Below are 18,503 nucleotides of genomic sequence, written 5' to 3' on the forward strand. Positions count from 1 at the left end.
GGTCCGTTTCAAAAGAAGGAAAAGTTGTATTCACTCTGTTTCACACACATTCACACACCTACACACACACACACACACACACACACACACGCACACACACACACTTCACACGCACCATGTCTCTCTTCGGGGCTTTTGCAAGCACCTGATTCATATTTCATTTTAAAAATACTATCACCAGGGAATTCCCTGGCAGTCCAGTGTTAGGACTCCGCGCTTTCACTGCCGCAGGCCCAGGTTTGATCCCTTGTCGGGGAACTAAGATCCCACAAGCCGCGTGGCACAGTCTAAAGAAAAAAACAATACTGTCACCAAATGAGGTGAATGACCTCAATATCATGCAGCAAGACTGAGGCAGTGTTTATTGTGAGAACTTGGAAGCAGAGGCAGTAACAAGCTTGTAGTTTGCCTGTTGCCCATCACATCATCACAGTGTGCAGACATTAAAGACGGTTGGTCTATTATCATATTCTGAGAAAAGAATTCACCCCCTCTCCTTGAGCTGTGGGGCCTTTTAGTTGCATGACAGGGAAGCCCAGTCCCTCCCCTGGTGTGACCATGGCCTGGGGTCCTAGTCTATTGTTCCAGCTGTGTGATATGGCAGCCCTTGGCCTCCAGTCCTGCTCTTCTTTCTTGCATTTCATGCCTAGCAAAGCCCTGATAGTCCCTGCACGATCAAGCACTAGGTTTCTACGCTTGCAGTTGCAGGAATAGGATGTGATGGACAGCCCAGATCCACTGAAGTAGGTTTCCATGGAGCAAATTTTCATTGCCACAGAATCTGAAAGGCTCTGAGAAGCCAGCCTGTAGAGAACCAGACTTGGGCGAGACATTCCTTAGCTCTCAAATTCATTTTCTCTTTACACCATTTCAAAACCCAACATGAGGACTCAAATGTGTTTTATATAAAATTATAACACTCAGGATAACCAGTATATGATACCAATTGTGTTTAAAATGCCATATATACCATCAATGTCAAGTATTTGTGTTCAAACATCTCACTGATTGACAAGTAAATGCATGAATGAACTTGGTAACATCTATATATGCAAAATAATATTATATAGCTGTATATTTTAACTCTATACAAAATTTAAAGAGGAATAATATTGGAAACTAATGGTTTAGTTAATAGCAGCATTGGTTTTATTAGTTATATCCCAAATCTCAATTCTGGCTTTAGCAAAATTCTACATTTCCACTGGAAGGCACTTTGTCCTGAGCCACTGCCCACTTGTCACCAGTTAGTGCACAGAGAAGTAACTCAATCTTGTGATGCTTCCTATCTGGCAGAAGCTTTCTCCTCAAAAGCATTTATTTATTCTCTGCCTGGTGAAAGAAAAAAAGACTAGTGCTAGGCTCCGTGGGATTCAGAATGAAAATGTTTTCCCTCTCAGCAAATTATGACATCAGAAGGTAAATCATTGCAAGACCAGTGATGCAAGAATGGAAAATAAAAACCGCAGTGCCCATTGAGCTTGACATGTAACGTTTTTTTATTTTGTGATAAAAATGCTTCCATATAAATTTCGTCTTTACTTTTAGAATGAAACTTTGAAAATTAAAAACAAATTGTGCATTTTCCTTACTATGTATAGTCAGGAATATGCAGTCATTTTACTGGTTATGGGTTTCTCATACAAACAGATATCGTATCACTTTTAAGAGAAATGTACACAAGGAAGAAGCCACAGTACCAAGCAGTTATGAATGGGAGCCTCAGGGCATATAAACTTGTCCTCTCAAACAGTCATTATACATTCAGTATATTAGTTAAGGCCAAAATCCCCAAACCACCTGCCAACAGAACATTACACCTTTGGTTCTTTTTTATGCAAGAATTATGAACTAGCAAATTTAATAATAAGATGATATAATGGACTTGCGCATCATAGCTGACTGCTTACATAAAATCTTTAGCTCTCAGTCTCTCTTTCCCTCAAACCTCTCCCTCCCTCACCAACATGTAAGTCAGAAAATGACGCTTAATATAAAAGAAACAAACAAATAAAAAACATATCCCCAAAGGCAGACAGAAGAGGAATCAAAGGAAGAATTTATAAAGATAAAACAAGACTGTGGGGGGCACAGAGGGTGACCTATACCTGGCATAAAAGTTGTATCCCATACAAACTTAGTCTCCAATTCAGCACCCATGTGAGAAAGTGATTCTCCATCTTACCTTCTCTTTTACTAGGTCCTATACAACTCAAGCGTTCTTACAATCTAAGCGATTGATAAATGCTTGAAAGGCAGTGTCTTCCTCCTCATCACTGAAGCCCGTTGTCTGTAATGGCAGCTTTCACATTCATCTCCCCAAAACCCAAAGAGGAACAAGCAAGTTAGGCCTACAGTGTGCTTGCAGATGGAGGAGGCTACAAGGGATCAAGCTACTGGATCAGAGGCTGACACTTTGAGGAAGAGGGGCTGGAACGGGATGACGGAGAAGTGCAGATGTGTGGGGTCCGTAGTGATCCATGTAGATAGGTTCTCCCCACCTGTGAATCAACAAATGGGTCCAAGGATAAAGAGTCACCGTTTAGAGTGATAAAATACTACACACTATGAACGGGGCTGGTAGAGTTGCCATGTGAGAGAATAAAATACAAATGAACAAACAATCTGCTTATGTCAGGGAAAAACAAAAATTTTTTTTAATTCAATGAACTTGGGCAGGACTGGGAAAATCCTTTGTACACTTCCATGCGAACAGACACACAGGGTTTCCATACGAAGTCACAGACAGATAAATCAGGTAAATGGGAAGAACTGATGAATACTCCCAGGCAAGGCAGGAATGAAAACTATCGAAACCAACACGGAGTAGGCAGTCCACCTATTAATATCTGCAAAACGTCCCCCGAAGAACTAATTTTCCATGTGTCATGACATCATAGCACCGGGCAGAAGTAACAGTGTGGAGACAGGACCAGTTGTTAGCTGACTCAGGGAGAAGAGGAAGAAAAGTATTTTTCTCCTCTTTCTAGTGTTGGCTAGAATGCTTCGTCCAACTTGACAGAGGGTCAAAAAAGTTGCCAACACCACAAATACAGGAAGCAGACTCAGGTGGGATACAATCACAATCCGAACATGAGGATGACAAGACAGTGAGTCTGTAATTGCCCATTATCATCTAGAAGGTGACTCTATGAAGGGAAAATGTCCCTGATGAGTGTCCACATTAGTTCCCTAACAGAGAATCTCATGATTGCTGGAAAGGAAAAGAAATGGAGGCAAAAAATAGCAAAGGCTACCTCATAGTTCCTCCCCTTCCAACCTTCTTATAAGGCTGCTTAGGCCCTAGAAAACTAGCCAACATTCTATTTCCCACACTCGAACACAGAAAACCCACGTGTTCAGTGAGAACCTACTGGGTGCCCCAGTAATCAGATCCCACAGTATGGAGGGAAGCTAGGTGAAGGGGCCTGGAATCAGAAGGAACATCAGGAAGTAGAGACTACGGTCATCTGACTAGGGGAAGACGACTGTCACAGGGGGCCCTTGAGCGGAGGAAAGAAATTTCACTTCTAAAGAGCGAGGGAATATTGTTTGAGACATTTTCTTCTTGGAGATATGTGGAAGGGATGGCTCAACAGCTAAGATGATCTTCATCTGCTGGATGTGTGAGTGAAGCAGGCCGAGCGTTCTAATATCAGGGAACAAATGTGTTTCACACTGGCAGTCAATGGAATGCTTGGCAGGGACCGGTCAGCGGGTAACCACTCCTTCGTTGCATGAGTTAGCTTATCTCTTGGTCATTCCAACATTCCAAACCTTTGTCTGTTTGGGTTTTTTAAGGGCTCATATTACCTACACTGCCAAGGATAAACCTTCACACTTACTAGGCCCACAAATGGAAGAAACAACAGATTCTTACTCTTCTTCCTGGTAAGGTTTGTAGGAATCCTGCATGCAGGCAAGAGAATTCAGGGGCAGCCTCTTGAAGGGGGTTCTGGTCCCCTAAATGGGTTCAAAGAGAAATATTTTGTTCCCCTTCTTCTTTTAGGAATGATATTATGTAGGAGAATGCACTATGTCCATTTTCTAAAGAAACATACTTGAAAGTTTTCTGCTGAGAACCATAAAAGTAAACCCCGTGAGACTCCTAGGAACACTGGGAAAATAGGAGGGGAAAAGAAGGCTGCAGGTGCTTTCCAGAGCAGGAATGATTAAAAGCACAAAGGTCCTGCCCTATAACATGCAGGTGGGGTTCCAGCCACAGAGAGGTGCAACAATTACAGCACCAAGTGAAGTCAAAAGACTTTCCAAGGATGAGAATATAAGATAGGTCAACTCCGGCAGAATTCCAGGGCACAATTCCCAATAGGACTCTACTATAGAATCTTCTCATGGATATAGCAATAGCCCCCAAGGCTGGAAATACAGTCCAAGCTGCAAGAATGTCTGCAACAGGCATCAATCTTGTTGCCCACACTGAAGAGAGGAAACGCGGTCCCAAGTCTTGTATTCATCTTGCAATTCCATGAACCTGGGCTTGATGGGCAAGAGATTACAAGGAGCCTTGTCCCTCCCCTGCTCCCAAAACCCTGCAGATACACAGTGAAGCTAATAAAATTGCTTCCTTTGCATCATCTACAAGATAAGAGCATCTCCTCTCCCCTGCCTCCGGAAGCTGGTTCCAGAGATTTCTTCATTTCTGTCCCGGACGACCTTCATTTGCTCCTCAGCAGCATTTACGATAGGAGTTCTGTCCCTACGCTGGAGGCAGAGTGTTTCATGCGTAGACCTGCATGTTGCTGCGTGGTGGCTCAGACATGTGTGCCCCAGGTCCCCGCTGACCTCCTCCAGCACCCCCAGGAGTGGGGCTGGTGGTCACATCTGACCAGTCAGAAGCAGAGTGGGGGGATGAACTTGACCACTGGTCAGGAGACTCTGGGGATGGTGTCAGGTAGGGGTGCTCACCCTGGAGGTGACCACTGTGACTGGGGGTTCTCTCAGCAGCATTGGAGGAAGCATAGCTATGCTGTGAAGGGGGCGTGGGATACTTGCCCACAGAGGCTGGAAAGGGATGGTAGGCTGGGAGAATGGTCTGAGCAACCTGCCCATCCTGCTGGGGCATCATGGCAGTGGGGAAAGCCATACTGGGCAAACGAGCCATTTCTGGAATCTGATACATGGTGGGCAGGGTGCCTGCAACAGCTGGAGGGCAGCTGGATGGAGGCTGGGCAGCCCCGGCTGGTTGGGCAATGCTGCCTTTGGGGATTAGCTGGAAAGTCACGATGGGGGGCAGGGGCTCTCGAGGGGCAGGTAAATGCTTCCCTTCAGGCGGCCTGCTCTGGGGAGTTATGCCAGGGTGAGTGCCCTCAGCTGGAGCCAGGACCATACCAAACATCTCGTTGTACTGGGTCTCATTGACCTCCACACGGTTCACCCAGTCCGCTGGGACACTGACTGGATGTAGCCTGCCCAAGCTCCCCGCACCGCCACCGCCCGGGGGAACGATGTGGTGGTGCGACAGCAGCTGGCTCACTGAGGGAAGCACAGTGCTGGCCCCGTGAGCCAAGGGCTGCATCTCATGAAGGTTAGAGAAAGACAGTGCATGCTGTGCATGGACTGGGGCAGGGGGGGCAGCAGTGGCCAACACAGGGTTGGGTGAGGCCTGTAAGATTCCGGGGGATGTAATCATCGGAGAGGATGTGGTATCAGAAACATATGTGTGGGGAGATTCTAGGGAATCGACGGGGGACAGAGTCACTGAGCTCTCAGACAACTGGCCCTTGTCACTCAGAGACTTCTTCCTCCTACTCCCCTTGGCATCCTTGGCCTCCTTGGCAAGGTTAGGGAGGCTAGAGGGCACAACACTCTTGGCATTGGGCCGTCTAGACTTCTTGCCCATCGGGGTGTGCTTCAGACTGAGAAAAGATCTGTTGGGTCCACAGATGACAGGTGAGAGAGCAGAAGTCAGCACGGTGCCTGGAGGGCTCGGGGTCACGTTGTACTCATCCAGCAGGCGCACAATGTCATGGTGCATGCGGTCCCGAGCCACGTCCCGGGGAAGACGATCCATGTGGTCTGTGATGTCCCGATTGGCAAAATGGTCTAACAGGATCTTGGCTGCTTCATAGCTCCCCTCCCGGGCAGCAAGAAACAGAGGGGTCTCTTCCTACAGAAAAGGTCCATACAGAGCACATTTTAATAACACTCTTGAGAATACAGCAGTGTTTCTCAATCTGTTTGTTATCATTCCTTTAGATATTTTTTCCTAACTTCCTTCCTGCATGAAATTTTAATATCACAGATAAAGTGTATAACTATCTACGTACTGAATGGATATCTGTACTTTATACATAAAGAAAGTTAAGATTACTTTACCCCTCCCTAAGAACCAATTTTGCCCCATTGAGTGCTACATCTCCTTAGTGGGGAACATGTGAGATAAAGCATGTCCCCAAGCCAGAAATTCACTTAAAAGAGCACTGAGCTTATCCAAATAGGATCCTAAAAGGAATAACAGGTAGAAATAAGAAAGGTATGCGGGGAAGAACCTAAAGCATGTATAGAACTGGGAAAAATAAGGGAAAGTAAAAGAAAGAAGAGACAAAACATCTGAGAGAAAGAACTAACATAAGGGAAAAGAGGAAATGAATGAGAGAAGATAAGATGAGCAAGAGAGGGGAAACATGACATAAAACTCAGAGGAAGAAAAGCAAACAGGAAAACATCATGATGCCCAAGAACAGGGGGGAAAAAAGTATCAAGAAAACAAATAAGAACAAACAAGTGAAAAGGAAGTGAGTGTGAAAAGAACGAAGACCAGGAGAAAGGGAAATGTCAAAGAAGAGAAAGGCAGAAAAGGCTACACCAAAGTTATTGACAGGAGAACCTGATGCAGACTGAGTACTGAGTAGGCAGAGGGTCAATCCTGACACTTCCCTGGATAAGCCCAATACAAGCACTCCAGCTCTCTGGACCAAGTTCCAATCTGCTTCCATCTTTGTCTATCCTTATCACAAGAGGAGCTACAGGAGAAAAGCAAAGGCCTGATAATCTGAGGCCCTGCTATGCCTGCCCTCCAGCTCAGAGCCCAGACTGTACCTTGTTGTCCTGCATGTCTCGGTTGGCCCCATTTTTCAACAGCAAAAGGGTCGCCTCCACATTATTCACAGCAGCTGCCCAGTGAAGAGCAGATTTTCCTGCAGGAAAAAACATTTTTAGGGCTTCCCTGGTGGTGCAATAGTTAAGAATCCACCTGCCAACACAGGGGACGCGGGTTCGAGCCCTGGTCTGGAAAGATCCCACATGCCACAGAGCAACTAAGCCCGTGCGTCACAACTACTGAGCCTGCGCTCTAGAGCCCGCGAGCCACAACTACTGAAGCCCGCCCGCCTAGAGCCCGTGCTCTGCAACAAGAGAAGCCACCGCAATGAGAAGCCCGCGCACCCGCTCGCTGCAACTAGAGAAAGCCCGCGCATAGCAACAAAGACTCAAAGCAGCCAAAAATAAAAATAAAAATAAAATAAATTTTTAAAAAAACAAAACATTTTTATAAGCAGACAGAGCAGAAGGGCATGTCCTACTCCTACTATTGGGAAGCATCAGGACTTGTACTAGGAAACCTTGAACTTCTCAGACAGCAGTAGGAAGCCAGTTCTCTCTGGGGGCCCATAGGAAAAACCCAAGTATTATCTTCATTTTCCCCTATTCTAGAAATACTTCAGTACAGGCTGCCTAGCCTTCAGAAGACCTCTAAGTAAAAGGATCATCTGTCTATGGTACCACATCCCTCACATGGCAGAATCTACCCTGTCACACACTGAAGGCAATAACCTACTTATTTATTACATGCCAGAATGCATAGTTAGAGTATCTCACAACCCTCACCTCCACAATGAAGTTGGCTCTCACATCCTTATATCAAGAGTGGTGTGCCTGGGAACATACACAGGGAAACCTTCCATAGACCTGCTTTGAGATCTGAGAACCCTCACTAAAAATCCCTTCCCAGCTTCATCTATGGACCTCCCGCTGTCTCAGATCTCTGAACTCAATATGGTAAAAGGAAGAATGAATGACTGAATGAATCTTCAGTGGATTCGGATCTGGGACAGCTCATTAAGGATCGTGCAACAATCTTCCTCCTTAGAGACTTGCTTTGCAGGTAGGAATCTGAATCCCTGCTTCTCATCCCTACCGTGGTCGTCCACTGCATTCACATCTGCTTGGCAGTTGATCAACTCTGCCACCATTCCCTCCACAGCTAGGCGGGCAGCCAGGATCAGGGGTGTAGTGCCATCATTCATCCTGGCATCTAGATCAGTTACTCGGTTGCGGATCAGTATCTAGAACACGAGAAAGTACAGAAAAGAGAGTCACCTGGATACAAAAAATAATGAAGCTAAGATAAGAAATAACAGCATCAGAGCTGAGGCTACACTGTAAGTCCCTGGAGGACAGGGAATGTCTTGTTATCTTTGTGCCCATGGTTCTACCATGGTCAGTCAATAAATATTTGTTGAATGAATGAATGAAGGAATAAATGGATGAACAAAAATACAAACAAATAGGTGCTCAACCTTTACAATGGCTATGTAAACTAATGTACTTCTACTTTCTAAAGAAAGAAGAGGGATGTGGGAAAATACCACAACCTCAATTATGGTGTATAGGTTAAGATGATACAGCATGCTTCCAATTTCCTCATGAGGGTAGACTAATAGGGCATCAGGTATACATCATGAACTCATGTCAAGAAACCCACCAAGGAGCAGCTGGAAGCCCATATGGTCAGATAAATCTAGAGGGAGAAGCTGACACTAGTCAGAGGCTTCATAACAGGTATCACTCCCATCTGATCTTTTCATTTGGGAGGCATTTTGCCACATCAGAAACAAAACAAAGCTAAGCAGTGATTAACAATCAGAAGACTGGTGTTTTCTGCTATTGGCTCTATTATTTCCTGGCTGCAAACAGTCAAGTCTGTTTGCCTGCCTCCCTTTTCCTGCTTTCCCTTTTCCTTTCCAGCAAGCAGGACTCTATCATCTGCCTTATTTTCTCAAAGAATCATTGAACAAATGTAATGGGATATTAAGTGCCTTAATAAAGGGAAAATATACTAGATCCATAAGGAACCAACTCTTTACCTGGAAGACACCTTGGGCATCAGCTGCCACTGCAGCATGGAGAGGGCAGCGGCCCATGTTGTCCTGGGCGTTGGCATCTGCACCTGCATCCAAGAGGCGCTTGGCAGCATCGGCCCTCGAGTAGCGGGCTGCAAGATGCAGGGCCATCTCACCAGTCCGGTCTGTCTGGGCTTGGAGGCTGGCACCCTGGTAGACCAAGTCCGTGATGATGTTGGCAGAAGAGTCCTCTGCATCTTCATCTTCATCACTCATATCTGAGCTGCCTCCTCGGAGAGAAGCCAGCATCAGGGGGGTGCACCCATCTAGAGGAAGGGAAAATTCCAAAAAGTATTCGAGGAGGGGAAGGACATTAATGTTCAATTAACCCTATTGTTGTTCGACGTGAAGAAAATTATTCTTTTGTGAAGAAACTCTGTGATTCTTGTGGTAATTGGCAACTGACTTTTCCTTGATAACATCCTTTCTGTAAAGAGCAGCTATTCTCTACGTTAAATAAGCTTTCCTGTTCAAGTTCCTAAGTGCTATGTTATTTTAAATTGGACAACTTTTAAAAATATCCACTATTAATAAACTATGTGCACTAAGGTACGAACTAAACAAATTCTCTATCCCTCTGCTTTGGAATATTATTTTTTTGTCCTACTAAAATCTATCCCAAATAATCAACCTATTTGCTGTCGAGCATGGTGTATGTGAAGCAATGTGAAATCCTTCTCTCTTTTCTCATATAAGTTCATAATTTCTGCAAGCCTGTGTTCCTTAAACATTCATTTCCTCGAGCTGATTTCCAATCTGTGAAAGCAGAAGGGAGCATATCACCAAGTGGGACAAACACAGGGATAAGGTGGAAGCCGGGGCAGGCACGCGCAATGAAAAAGGGGAGGCTTGCAGGTGCTGACCTGGGCCGCGGACGTTCACATCCAGCACATCCACCTCCTGCTCTGCCTGCGGAGGAGTGAGAGCCAACGATGGCGTCCTACGGATATCTGCAGCTTCAAGGTGCTGCTGTGTCCATGGCCGTCGATCGATGGGATCATCTTCTTCTGAGAGTAAAGCCTCATCTTCAGCCTGAAAGGAGAAGACGACTCTCCCTATCAATCTGGCCCATGGCAGGAGCTGCAGACAAGGAGCTAGTCCGGAGTCTCCCATCACTTCTAATCTCCCACCCAGTTTTCTCTGTCCTCCTATCTAACCTTCCAGATTATTATCCACACTGGCTTCCCACTGCTCTCATGATGTGGTTCCTGTCTACCTCTCCTGCATTGTCTGTACAACTCTCCTAACCTCCCCAAGCCCATACTCTAGGCTTCAGCCTTACTACGTCACCTATATTACCTACCTAACATGCCATCTATAGATCCCCAAAGCACCATTTTCCTGCTTCTGGGCTTTTGCCTATGTTGTTCCTTCAGCCTGCCATGGTCTCTCCCAATTCTTTGTCTGACTAACTCCTGTCTACCCTTCAAATAGAAAGTAGACTCTAATTCCTCTTGTTGGTCCTAAAGGGCACCCTCTGCTCACTCTGCGTAACTGAGCATGTGTTAAGTACCTACATGGCACTACACGGCAGTTCCCACTGCTGCCTGAAAGGTTCCTCACAATAGGGAACAAGCCTTGCTCAGGGTTGTCTCCTTGCACCCCGTATTTAACCCAGTGCCCAGCACAGAGCAAGCATTCAGGAAGTATTTACTGAATAATAATATTATTATTATAATTTTAAAACCAGCTGCCCTTTATGAAGTATTTAGTATGTGACAGAAAATAGGTAATAGGCAATTTACATGTAGTGCTGTATTTAATCCTCACAACAACTCATAGAGGAAAGAATTATTATTATTTTCCCTATCTTACAGATTAAGGTAATTAAATACAAAGAGGTTATAAGTAATGTGCCAGAGTTTTGGACTTGAATCCAGTTCTGACTATAGCTAAAGCAATGTTCTTAACCATCATGGTGTACTTCATGCCTGTATTCCTCAAGCATTTATTTCCTCAAGCTGATTTAGACTATCCTTGGGATACATGCATATCCTAGCCATGTATATCTATGGGTGAATGGTCTCCTTTTTCATGTCAGACTCAGCCCAATGTACCCCTTACTTCTATACGGCTTTAGTTTCCAGGGCTCAAGATCTGAAGCCTCCAAACTCAGTGGTCATTGGCTCTCTTCCACTGATTAGTTCCACCTTCCCTTCCAGAAGGAGAAGTACCCAGAGAGGATAAGGGAGAGATCTAGCCATGAAGGAAATTGCTATTTACACACAGTAGTCCTTATTCCAGTACCATCAGCATGACACTTGAGGAAGGAAGCATGTTTGTTTTATTATTTTTAAAGAGTTCCTTTTGAAAAACTTACATAGGTAACCCAAGGTCATCAGTGACCTAAAGATTCCTGCTTTTTCAGACAACCTAGGATAGCCTCTGCCTGGGCAACGTGTAAAGACTATCACCCTTTTCTCCCATTCTTGACACTCTAGATACCAAAGGACAGAAATATGAAATGCGAGCAGATAATGGATAACAATGGTGGTTCTACCATGGCTAGCTTACCTTGGCTTTCTTTGGCTGGGGCCCTTCATCGTCGACCCAATGTTCACTTGTTCCAGAACCAATCAGGTTAGCCTCTGAGACTTGCACTGAGAGATTTCTGATGTGACGGAATTATGAAGGTGTAAAATAAGAGCAGATGTTATATCATAAAAGAACATAGAAGTTTTCAATACTTTTTCTACCATCACACACTCTCATGGCTATAGTCAGACTCTCAGGGCCTTTGGCCCAGGAAAAATGGGCAATATTACATCCCACTGCCTGAGGAGATATCCTTTCCTTTCCCACTAATCAAGAGCTGACAACAAAAGTGTGCCTGCCTCATCACAGAAGCTGAGGACCACTGTGATTATATGTACAGAACTGAAGCATCCAGACTCTTGTTGTTTTAGAGTCACTCAGTAGGCATCCAGAATCATGGTCAAGTGTAATAACACAGCATGGCCAGAGCTCAGAATATAAAGTCATGATTCAACAGATATGATTTTCCTCTCATCCATGCTCGTTATTACTGTGAATGGTAGCTTGGCGGCAGACCCCCTTACTTCAGCCCCACGGCATCCTGTCCCACCGGCTCACGACGTTTGTGATTGCTGGAGTCACGGCGAAGGGTGAAGCCTTCAGGCAGCCAGAGGGAGCCATGCTTACGCTTTCGTTTTGCCATGATAACCCCCAGCAGGATAATAAACAAGACAATAACAACAGCAACAGCAAGTAGATAGATAAGCTGGGTGCGTTTTGGGGTCAGGGATTCACCTGAAAGTGCAGAGAGACAGGGAAAAGTAATGAATAAAACATCCACCCCTCAATATTCCCCCTACATTCCTTTAGAGAACAACTTTGACCTCACCAGCCCTGAGAAATAGAGAGCTGCACATTGTAAACTATACCCTGTTCTTTCTGCCCCCAAGAGACACCTTTCTCCCCATACTTTCCCCTTAATTCCAGTGCTACTCACTGACAACAGACACAAGAGGGTACGACAGGGTCCCCTGGATGGCGTGAGACGCCAGAAGAGCTGCTGCTGCATCCGTATTCTTGAAGCACTGGTCTGAATCTTGAACACACTGGCGGTTGTCAATTTCCAGGAATACCTGAGAGCTGTGGGAAGCCGAGGGGAAAGAGGTAAAAGGGAAATGGTGAGAAAACGGAAGGGTGTCGTCCAGGAATCTGAGTTACAGAGGGTGACATGAGCCTTCTTCCTCACCCTCAGCCTCAGCCTCTCCACCTCTGGATGCTGCCTCCAGAAAGATCTCAGAAATTCAGATGTTGTCCATCTAGATCCTAAACACTAATTCTCACTTGGGGGATGTCTCGCTATCCTTGGTTTGGCTGAGTCTAAGCATTCTGACTTAGGCAACATGAGACAAAGTGAGAAAATGGAGTGAAGCTGTCTTTGGTGGGCTTCTCCTACCCGTTCCAACGTACTCAACGGTACATAGAGCCGCTCTAAAAATACACCCCTGCCCCTTGTTTTTGTTCCTTACTCTCCTTTGTCTCTGCATCTGTACTTCAGCTAGCTATCGAGTTGAACACTGTGAGATATACTAACAATGTGGGGTGTGAATGACAGAACATATGCAGAACATCATCGTCAAAGAGACATAAATGGAGGGCCTTGAAAAGAAGGCCAGGATTCATACAAAGAGGAGTCATTACTAGAGGGATTTAAGGTAACTCTGGCAAATGGTTAGAGATTCTAGCACTTGAGGAGGCCGTCCTGACATCCTGCCCCCCGCTGGCTCCAGCCCACTTTTCAGGATCCCAAAATCAAGGCAAACCTTTAGCACTAACTGTGAATACTGGGATCATGGGCTTGTGTTACTTGGTTGGCTGTTCTTTTTCTGACCTTTCATTTTTTTAGGTGCAGTTATGACTTCTGCGTATCAAAGTGCTCAGCTTGATAAAATTAAGCTTTAAGAAGTTCAGAAGTTAAAACCTACCCAGCCACTTCCTGTTCTTGATCGCCAGGAAGGGACCTGCGCGTCAGTCTCTGCTTCTTCATGGCAGCTGACTTTTCACCATAATAGGGGTAGACCATGAGGTCCCCCTGGGCATCCCGTTTGATGCGTAGGTTGGTGTGGAGCAGGGTGCCCAGCGCCCGCAGGAAGCTGCGGGCATCCTGGAGCAGCTGTTCAGGTGGCATCAGCACCACAATTACCAGGGTGCCGTCTGCCAGGTTTTCTGGCCGGTCAGCAGCACAGTCCAGCCCATCCCAGCCACACTCCTCACTGTTGCATCCCTGGTCACAATGGTTGTCTTTGAAGTGGTCTGCACAGTACTTGTCGTATCTAGGCAGGGGGAGGCAGAGGAGGAAGAGAACAAGGTAAGGGTCTCAGACCAGAACGGAGCTCTAGTTGGTTTCCCCTTGGAACTAATGTGGATTTTCCTACCCATTTTCTATGGCTCAGATTAGATCCCGAATGCCCCATGAAGCCTTCTGTGACTCTCCTATCCCTGTCTTCTTAGAGCATATATAGTCTACACCCCTTAGTGTCAGTGAGTGCTCTCTGAATGAGAAACAAAACTGTACTCACTACACTCATGGGCCCCCAGGCAGCTCATAATCTTGTTAAATCAGATTTTTAAACAAATCTGGAACAAAAATCTACTTGGTTCATGCTTCCTTTATTTTTTTTTTAATCCATTGCCTCTAGGCTTTCAGAAGTAGAACATGACTCTAGAGAGTGCTTCCAGAAACTGGATCGTAGCCCTGTACCATCAAGAGATGCTGTACAGTGGACCATGTTGATATGACCCAATTCTTTTCTAATCAAGATTGAATCCCAGCTCTGGAAGGTAGGTGGGGAGCAGTGTGTCCCACACAGGGTACCAGATCTAATTTGTACAGCATCTTTCAAACACTGGGAAAAGGAAATTGAATCCCAAAGCCCAGTGATGCAAAAATCATTTTATTTCCACTCTCCTCTCCTCCCCGACTCACATCCCTTGATGGTTCCACCACCTAGCACAACTTGTGCCACTCTAGCTCAATGAGGAGGTCAGGAGTAGCTGTATGTGCTTTGGCAAGTTCTTGAACCTCCTAGGTCTCAGTTCCCTCACCTGTGAAAGGCCATTAACAATACCTGTGCCTCACAAGGTTGGCGAAAATTAATCAGAGTTAAACTAAATGGGGTGACTAAATGGAAAGTCATTATGTAACCCGCAAAGCCCCGTATAACTGCAACAATGAAGACCTGGAGGGTTAAGCTGCCTAAGCTAGCTTATATGCTTCCTGATAAGCCTGATGGGGAAACCCTGTCTTAGGGAAAGGAATGGGGCAAATAGAGAGAGGTACAGACCTTTCCATCCATCCTGCAGGCAGGTTAAGTGAGAGGCTGCCTGAGAGTGGGTAACAACACTTCCAAAAGTTATTTCCCCCAGGAGATTGTGAGAGCAGCAGGCGAGGAAGCAGAGACAGGCAGAGAGAGGGCGGCTGTGCAGTGAGCGTTCCCGCACCTCCGGCAGCAAGGGGGAGCACAGGGCAGCGTGTGCTGGGACAAGGCTGACGCCAGGAAGAGGAGGGCCCCAGGGCACCAGTCCGAAAAGCAGAGGCAGCTTGGGCTGCAGCACTGGAGCGGTTAGGAGCAAGAACAAGAAACCAGGGCATGTTAGTGACAGCGTCCCTCAGTTCTGGGGGCCCTGGATGCTTACTTGCACGTCTTGCCATTCCTCTGGCACTCAAAGTTGTCGAACAGGCACTCGGCCGTGTTGCACAGCTCATCGCACTGGCTGTTGATGTAATCCCAGCAGGGAATCGGGGAGGAGCAGTTGGCCCAGGGGTTCTCCATGGTGAGGGAACAGTCACCCCCATCCCACTGGCAGGCATGGCTGTTGCAGGCCTCATCGCAGACGCCATCCCGAGCTTTGTCGGCACAATACTGGCTCAGACAGGTGGCAGGAGGGGTGCTGGTGGGAGCTGTGTAGAATTCACAGTGGCTGCCCCAGAACGGCGGAGAACACTTGCAAGAGTAATAAGGAGGCTGGCGCTGCGGGTAGCAGCTGCCCCCGTGCTGGCAGGGGCTACTGGCACAGCCTGAGTCGCAGTCCTGGGGGTTGGGGCAGAAGCAGCGGGGTCCTGAGGCTGTGTGCACACACTGCTCCCCTCTCCTACACTTCACTTGTCCACAGCTGCTCTGGCATCTCGCCCCAGAGAATCCCTGTGGAAATCAGGGAACAAATGAGGATGGCAGGCTGACTCTTGAGGGCATGCCCCATTTTCCCTCCCAATCCCCTCTCTGCCACACCTCTAGGGAGGTGAAGACTAGACCCTTGGCTAAGATTCCTCCGTGTAGCCTCCTGGACCAAGTTCTAGGAAGAGACCTCTTCAAGTCAATCTATAGGTGAGGGCTGGCGGTTCCATAGGATGAATATAGAATTTTCTCACTCTAAGAGCTCAGTTCTAGAAATGAAGTCAACAGTTCATGGTAGGATAAGAGTCAGGTGACACCGTATCTATTAGCACCTTTCCTAAGCGTCATTAGATCACTCATACAGTGACTTTATAGGGGGAAAAAACTCACTTCAGAGTATTAGGTGTCTAAAAAACTTTCCTATGCCATTTCGTTCTTGGCCTTCTTGCTCAGTCCAGGCCAAGGTTACTGGACAGGTTTCCTTTTGGTATCTCTCCACACATAGTGATCTGTGTTAGAGAGGTTTTAGCCTCTGGCAGTAGCAAAAGTGTTTGCAAAGCAAATGGCTAACGTTAGGCTTCCTTCTAGTTGAAGAAGCAGCCTGCTCTCAAATAGTCCCTGCCAAGGAATGTGAGCAGAGTGGCATTTCCAACCAACTCTGTCCCAATCTGGGCAGCAAGACTACCCTCCAGCACAAGACCCAGAAGCCAGAGACAGTAGCCCTGACTTCAAGGGAACGTTCCATTGCCCTTGGTGCTTCTGAAGATTGACAGTCACAAATCAGGGAGCTCACTGTTTCTGGAAGTATTTTAACAGTTCTAAGTGGAAAACTGAAGCACTTTCTCCTAAAGAGGCTATAATTAAGAAATGTCCCCACCAAGACAGTTCCCCACAGAGCTCGGAAACACCAGGTTTAATCTCAGCTTCGTCACAGACTGTGTGGAAGAGAGCATCCTCCTTCAACAGGCAACATGGCACTCACTGGGGGACAACGACAGATGAAACCATCAGGCATGTTGCTGGCCACAGCACAGGTCCCTCCATTCAGGCAAGGCATCTGGGGACACACATCGACGAAAGTTTCACAGTGACGACCTCAGAGTAGAAAATGAAAGGGTGTTTTAAAAGGCAGAAGTAGTAACTGCAAGTTACAGAACAGAACACTGCTGGGATGTGAGCCAGTCAAAGGATTAGAGGAGGGAGAGGTATGAGAATTAAGTTCTAAGCCTAAGGGAACAAAAGAGGATGAGGAAGGCACTCATTGGATCTCAACATGCGTGGCTCATCACCGACTCAGGGCAGTTCCCTCATCTGTCTTATCTACAGTAATAAGCACAAACGGCACACATACGCGCTTGAATCGACTCACAAAACAAGAATCGACTCACAAAACGAGACTCACAAAACAAGATTTTTTACAAAAAAAATGACTAATCCCTCCAAAAAAAAAAAAGGAAAATGACATCTAAGCTTTTTTTGAAGGCACTTTAGCTTTCATGAGTCAAAAGAAACATTTAGCAAAAGTGTTCACTGCATTTTAACACCGTCTATTTCATAAGAGAGGCTACACCAGACCAATACATCTAAATGGTGATTAACATATACACACTACTCTATATAAAATAGATAACTAATAAGGACCCTACTGTATAGCACAGGACACTCTACTCAATACTCTGTAATGACCTATATGGGAAAAGAATCTAAAAAAGAGTGTATATATGTATATATATAACTGATTCACTTTGCTGTGAATTCACTTTGCTGTTACTTTCACAGCAGGAAGTAACACAACATTGTAAATCAACTATACTACGATAAAAATTAAAAGAAAAAAACTAAGAAAAAGGGTGATTTGCAGTTTATAGCGAATTTTCATCAGTGACCTCTCTTTTCAATCATTTTCTAGCCTTTCTGTAACCCGATTGGCACTGTTTCAAAACACAGCTTAATATTCCCAGAGTTAATGATCTCTAGGCACAGTTCTAAAACAGAAGGTATCCTGAGCCCACTGTTCCATGACAAACTGAACTAAGCAAATGAAATTATGCGGGGTACATGGGGCAATGCTGGGGCCTTTTGGCAAATAGCAGGATTCAGGCCCCATCTGGCCTTCAGGCACTTGGAAGGGAAGAGATGGCTTTAAAAATTAAAATGAAATGAAAATAGCAATAATTTTGGCCAACCAGAATTATGGGGCAGGAGTTACAAATGTTTGTTTCTTCAAATCATAGCAGCAGACAATAAGCAAGAGCAGCCTCCACATTTGCACGGGGCTCAGGGACTGATGGTCCCTTGATGTTCATCTCAGCATCAGCACCCCACCATAATCGCAATCAATGAGTCAAAGGATTTTTTATTCACAAGTGTAGAAAATGTAGAAACACCACTTCCTAACTAGGGGACCCCAATTCAAGGTGGCCTCCATTCCTTCCTTCATCTGTTTCCTTCTTTCTTTGTAAGTGCTTATCATTGTTTCCAGATAAAGGAAGCCTCAGAGGTAATGAAAGGAACAGGAGTCAGTTCTGCTCTTCCGGCTTCTCAAGCACATCATGACCAATACGAGACTACAGACAGATTGTTCATATTCTTTCTGTCCAGTGCTGCCTCGAAGGCATGATGTTCATAATGGATTGTTTCTCTTTTGAGAAATGTACGTAGGCATCTTCTATATTTCAAAATCCATCCCATTTTTAATAAAATTCCCAAGTTCTTA

General features: G+C 45.8%; 1 protein-coding gene across 1 annotated transcript in view; it reads right to left on the bottom strand.

Annotated features, from left to right (window-relative positions):
• Positions 1-1,481: 1,481 nt before the first annotated feature.
• The window catches only part of NOTCH2 (notch receptor 2), a 180,676-nt gene continuing 163,654 nt past the window's right edge, over positions 1,482-18,503 (bottom strand). The window contains exons 24-34 of the mRNA XM_059929082.1: positions 16,770-16,882; positions 15,309-15,814; positions 13,598-13,945; positions 12,613-12,755; positions 12,200-12,410; positions 11,655-11,751; positions 10,004-10,172; positions 9,105-9,406; positions 8,156-8,303; positions 7,060-7,157; positions 1,482-6,127 (exon numbers count right to left, since the gene is read on the bottom strand). Of these exons, the coding sequence (XP_059785065.1) occupies positions 4,739-6,127; positions 7,060-7,157; positions 8,156-8,303; positions 9,105-9,406; positions 10,004-10,172; positions 11,655-11,751; positions 12,200-12,410; positions 12,613-12,755; positions 13,598-13,945; positions 15,309-15,814; positions 16,770-16,882 (3,524 nt within the window). The 3' untranslated portion in view covers positions 1,482-4,738. The remainder of the gene's footprint in view (positions 6,128-7,059; positions 7,158-8,155; positions 8,304-9,104; positions 9,407-10,003; positions 10,173-11,654; positions 11,752-12,199; positions 12,411-12,612; positions 12,756-13,597; positions 13,946-15,308; positions 15,815-16,769; positions 16,883-18,503) is intronic.

Source organism: Balaenoptera ricei, chromosome 1 (assembly GCF_028023285.1).
Source record: "Balaenoptera ricei isolate mBalRic1 chromosome 1, mBalRic1.hap2, whole genome shotgun sequence".
NCBI classification, from domain to species: Eukaryota; Metazoa; Chordata; class Mammalia; order Artiodactyla; family Balaenopteridae; genus Balaenoptera; species Balaenoptera ricei.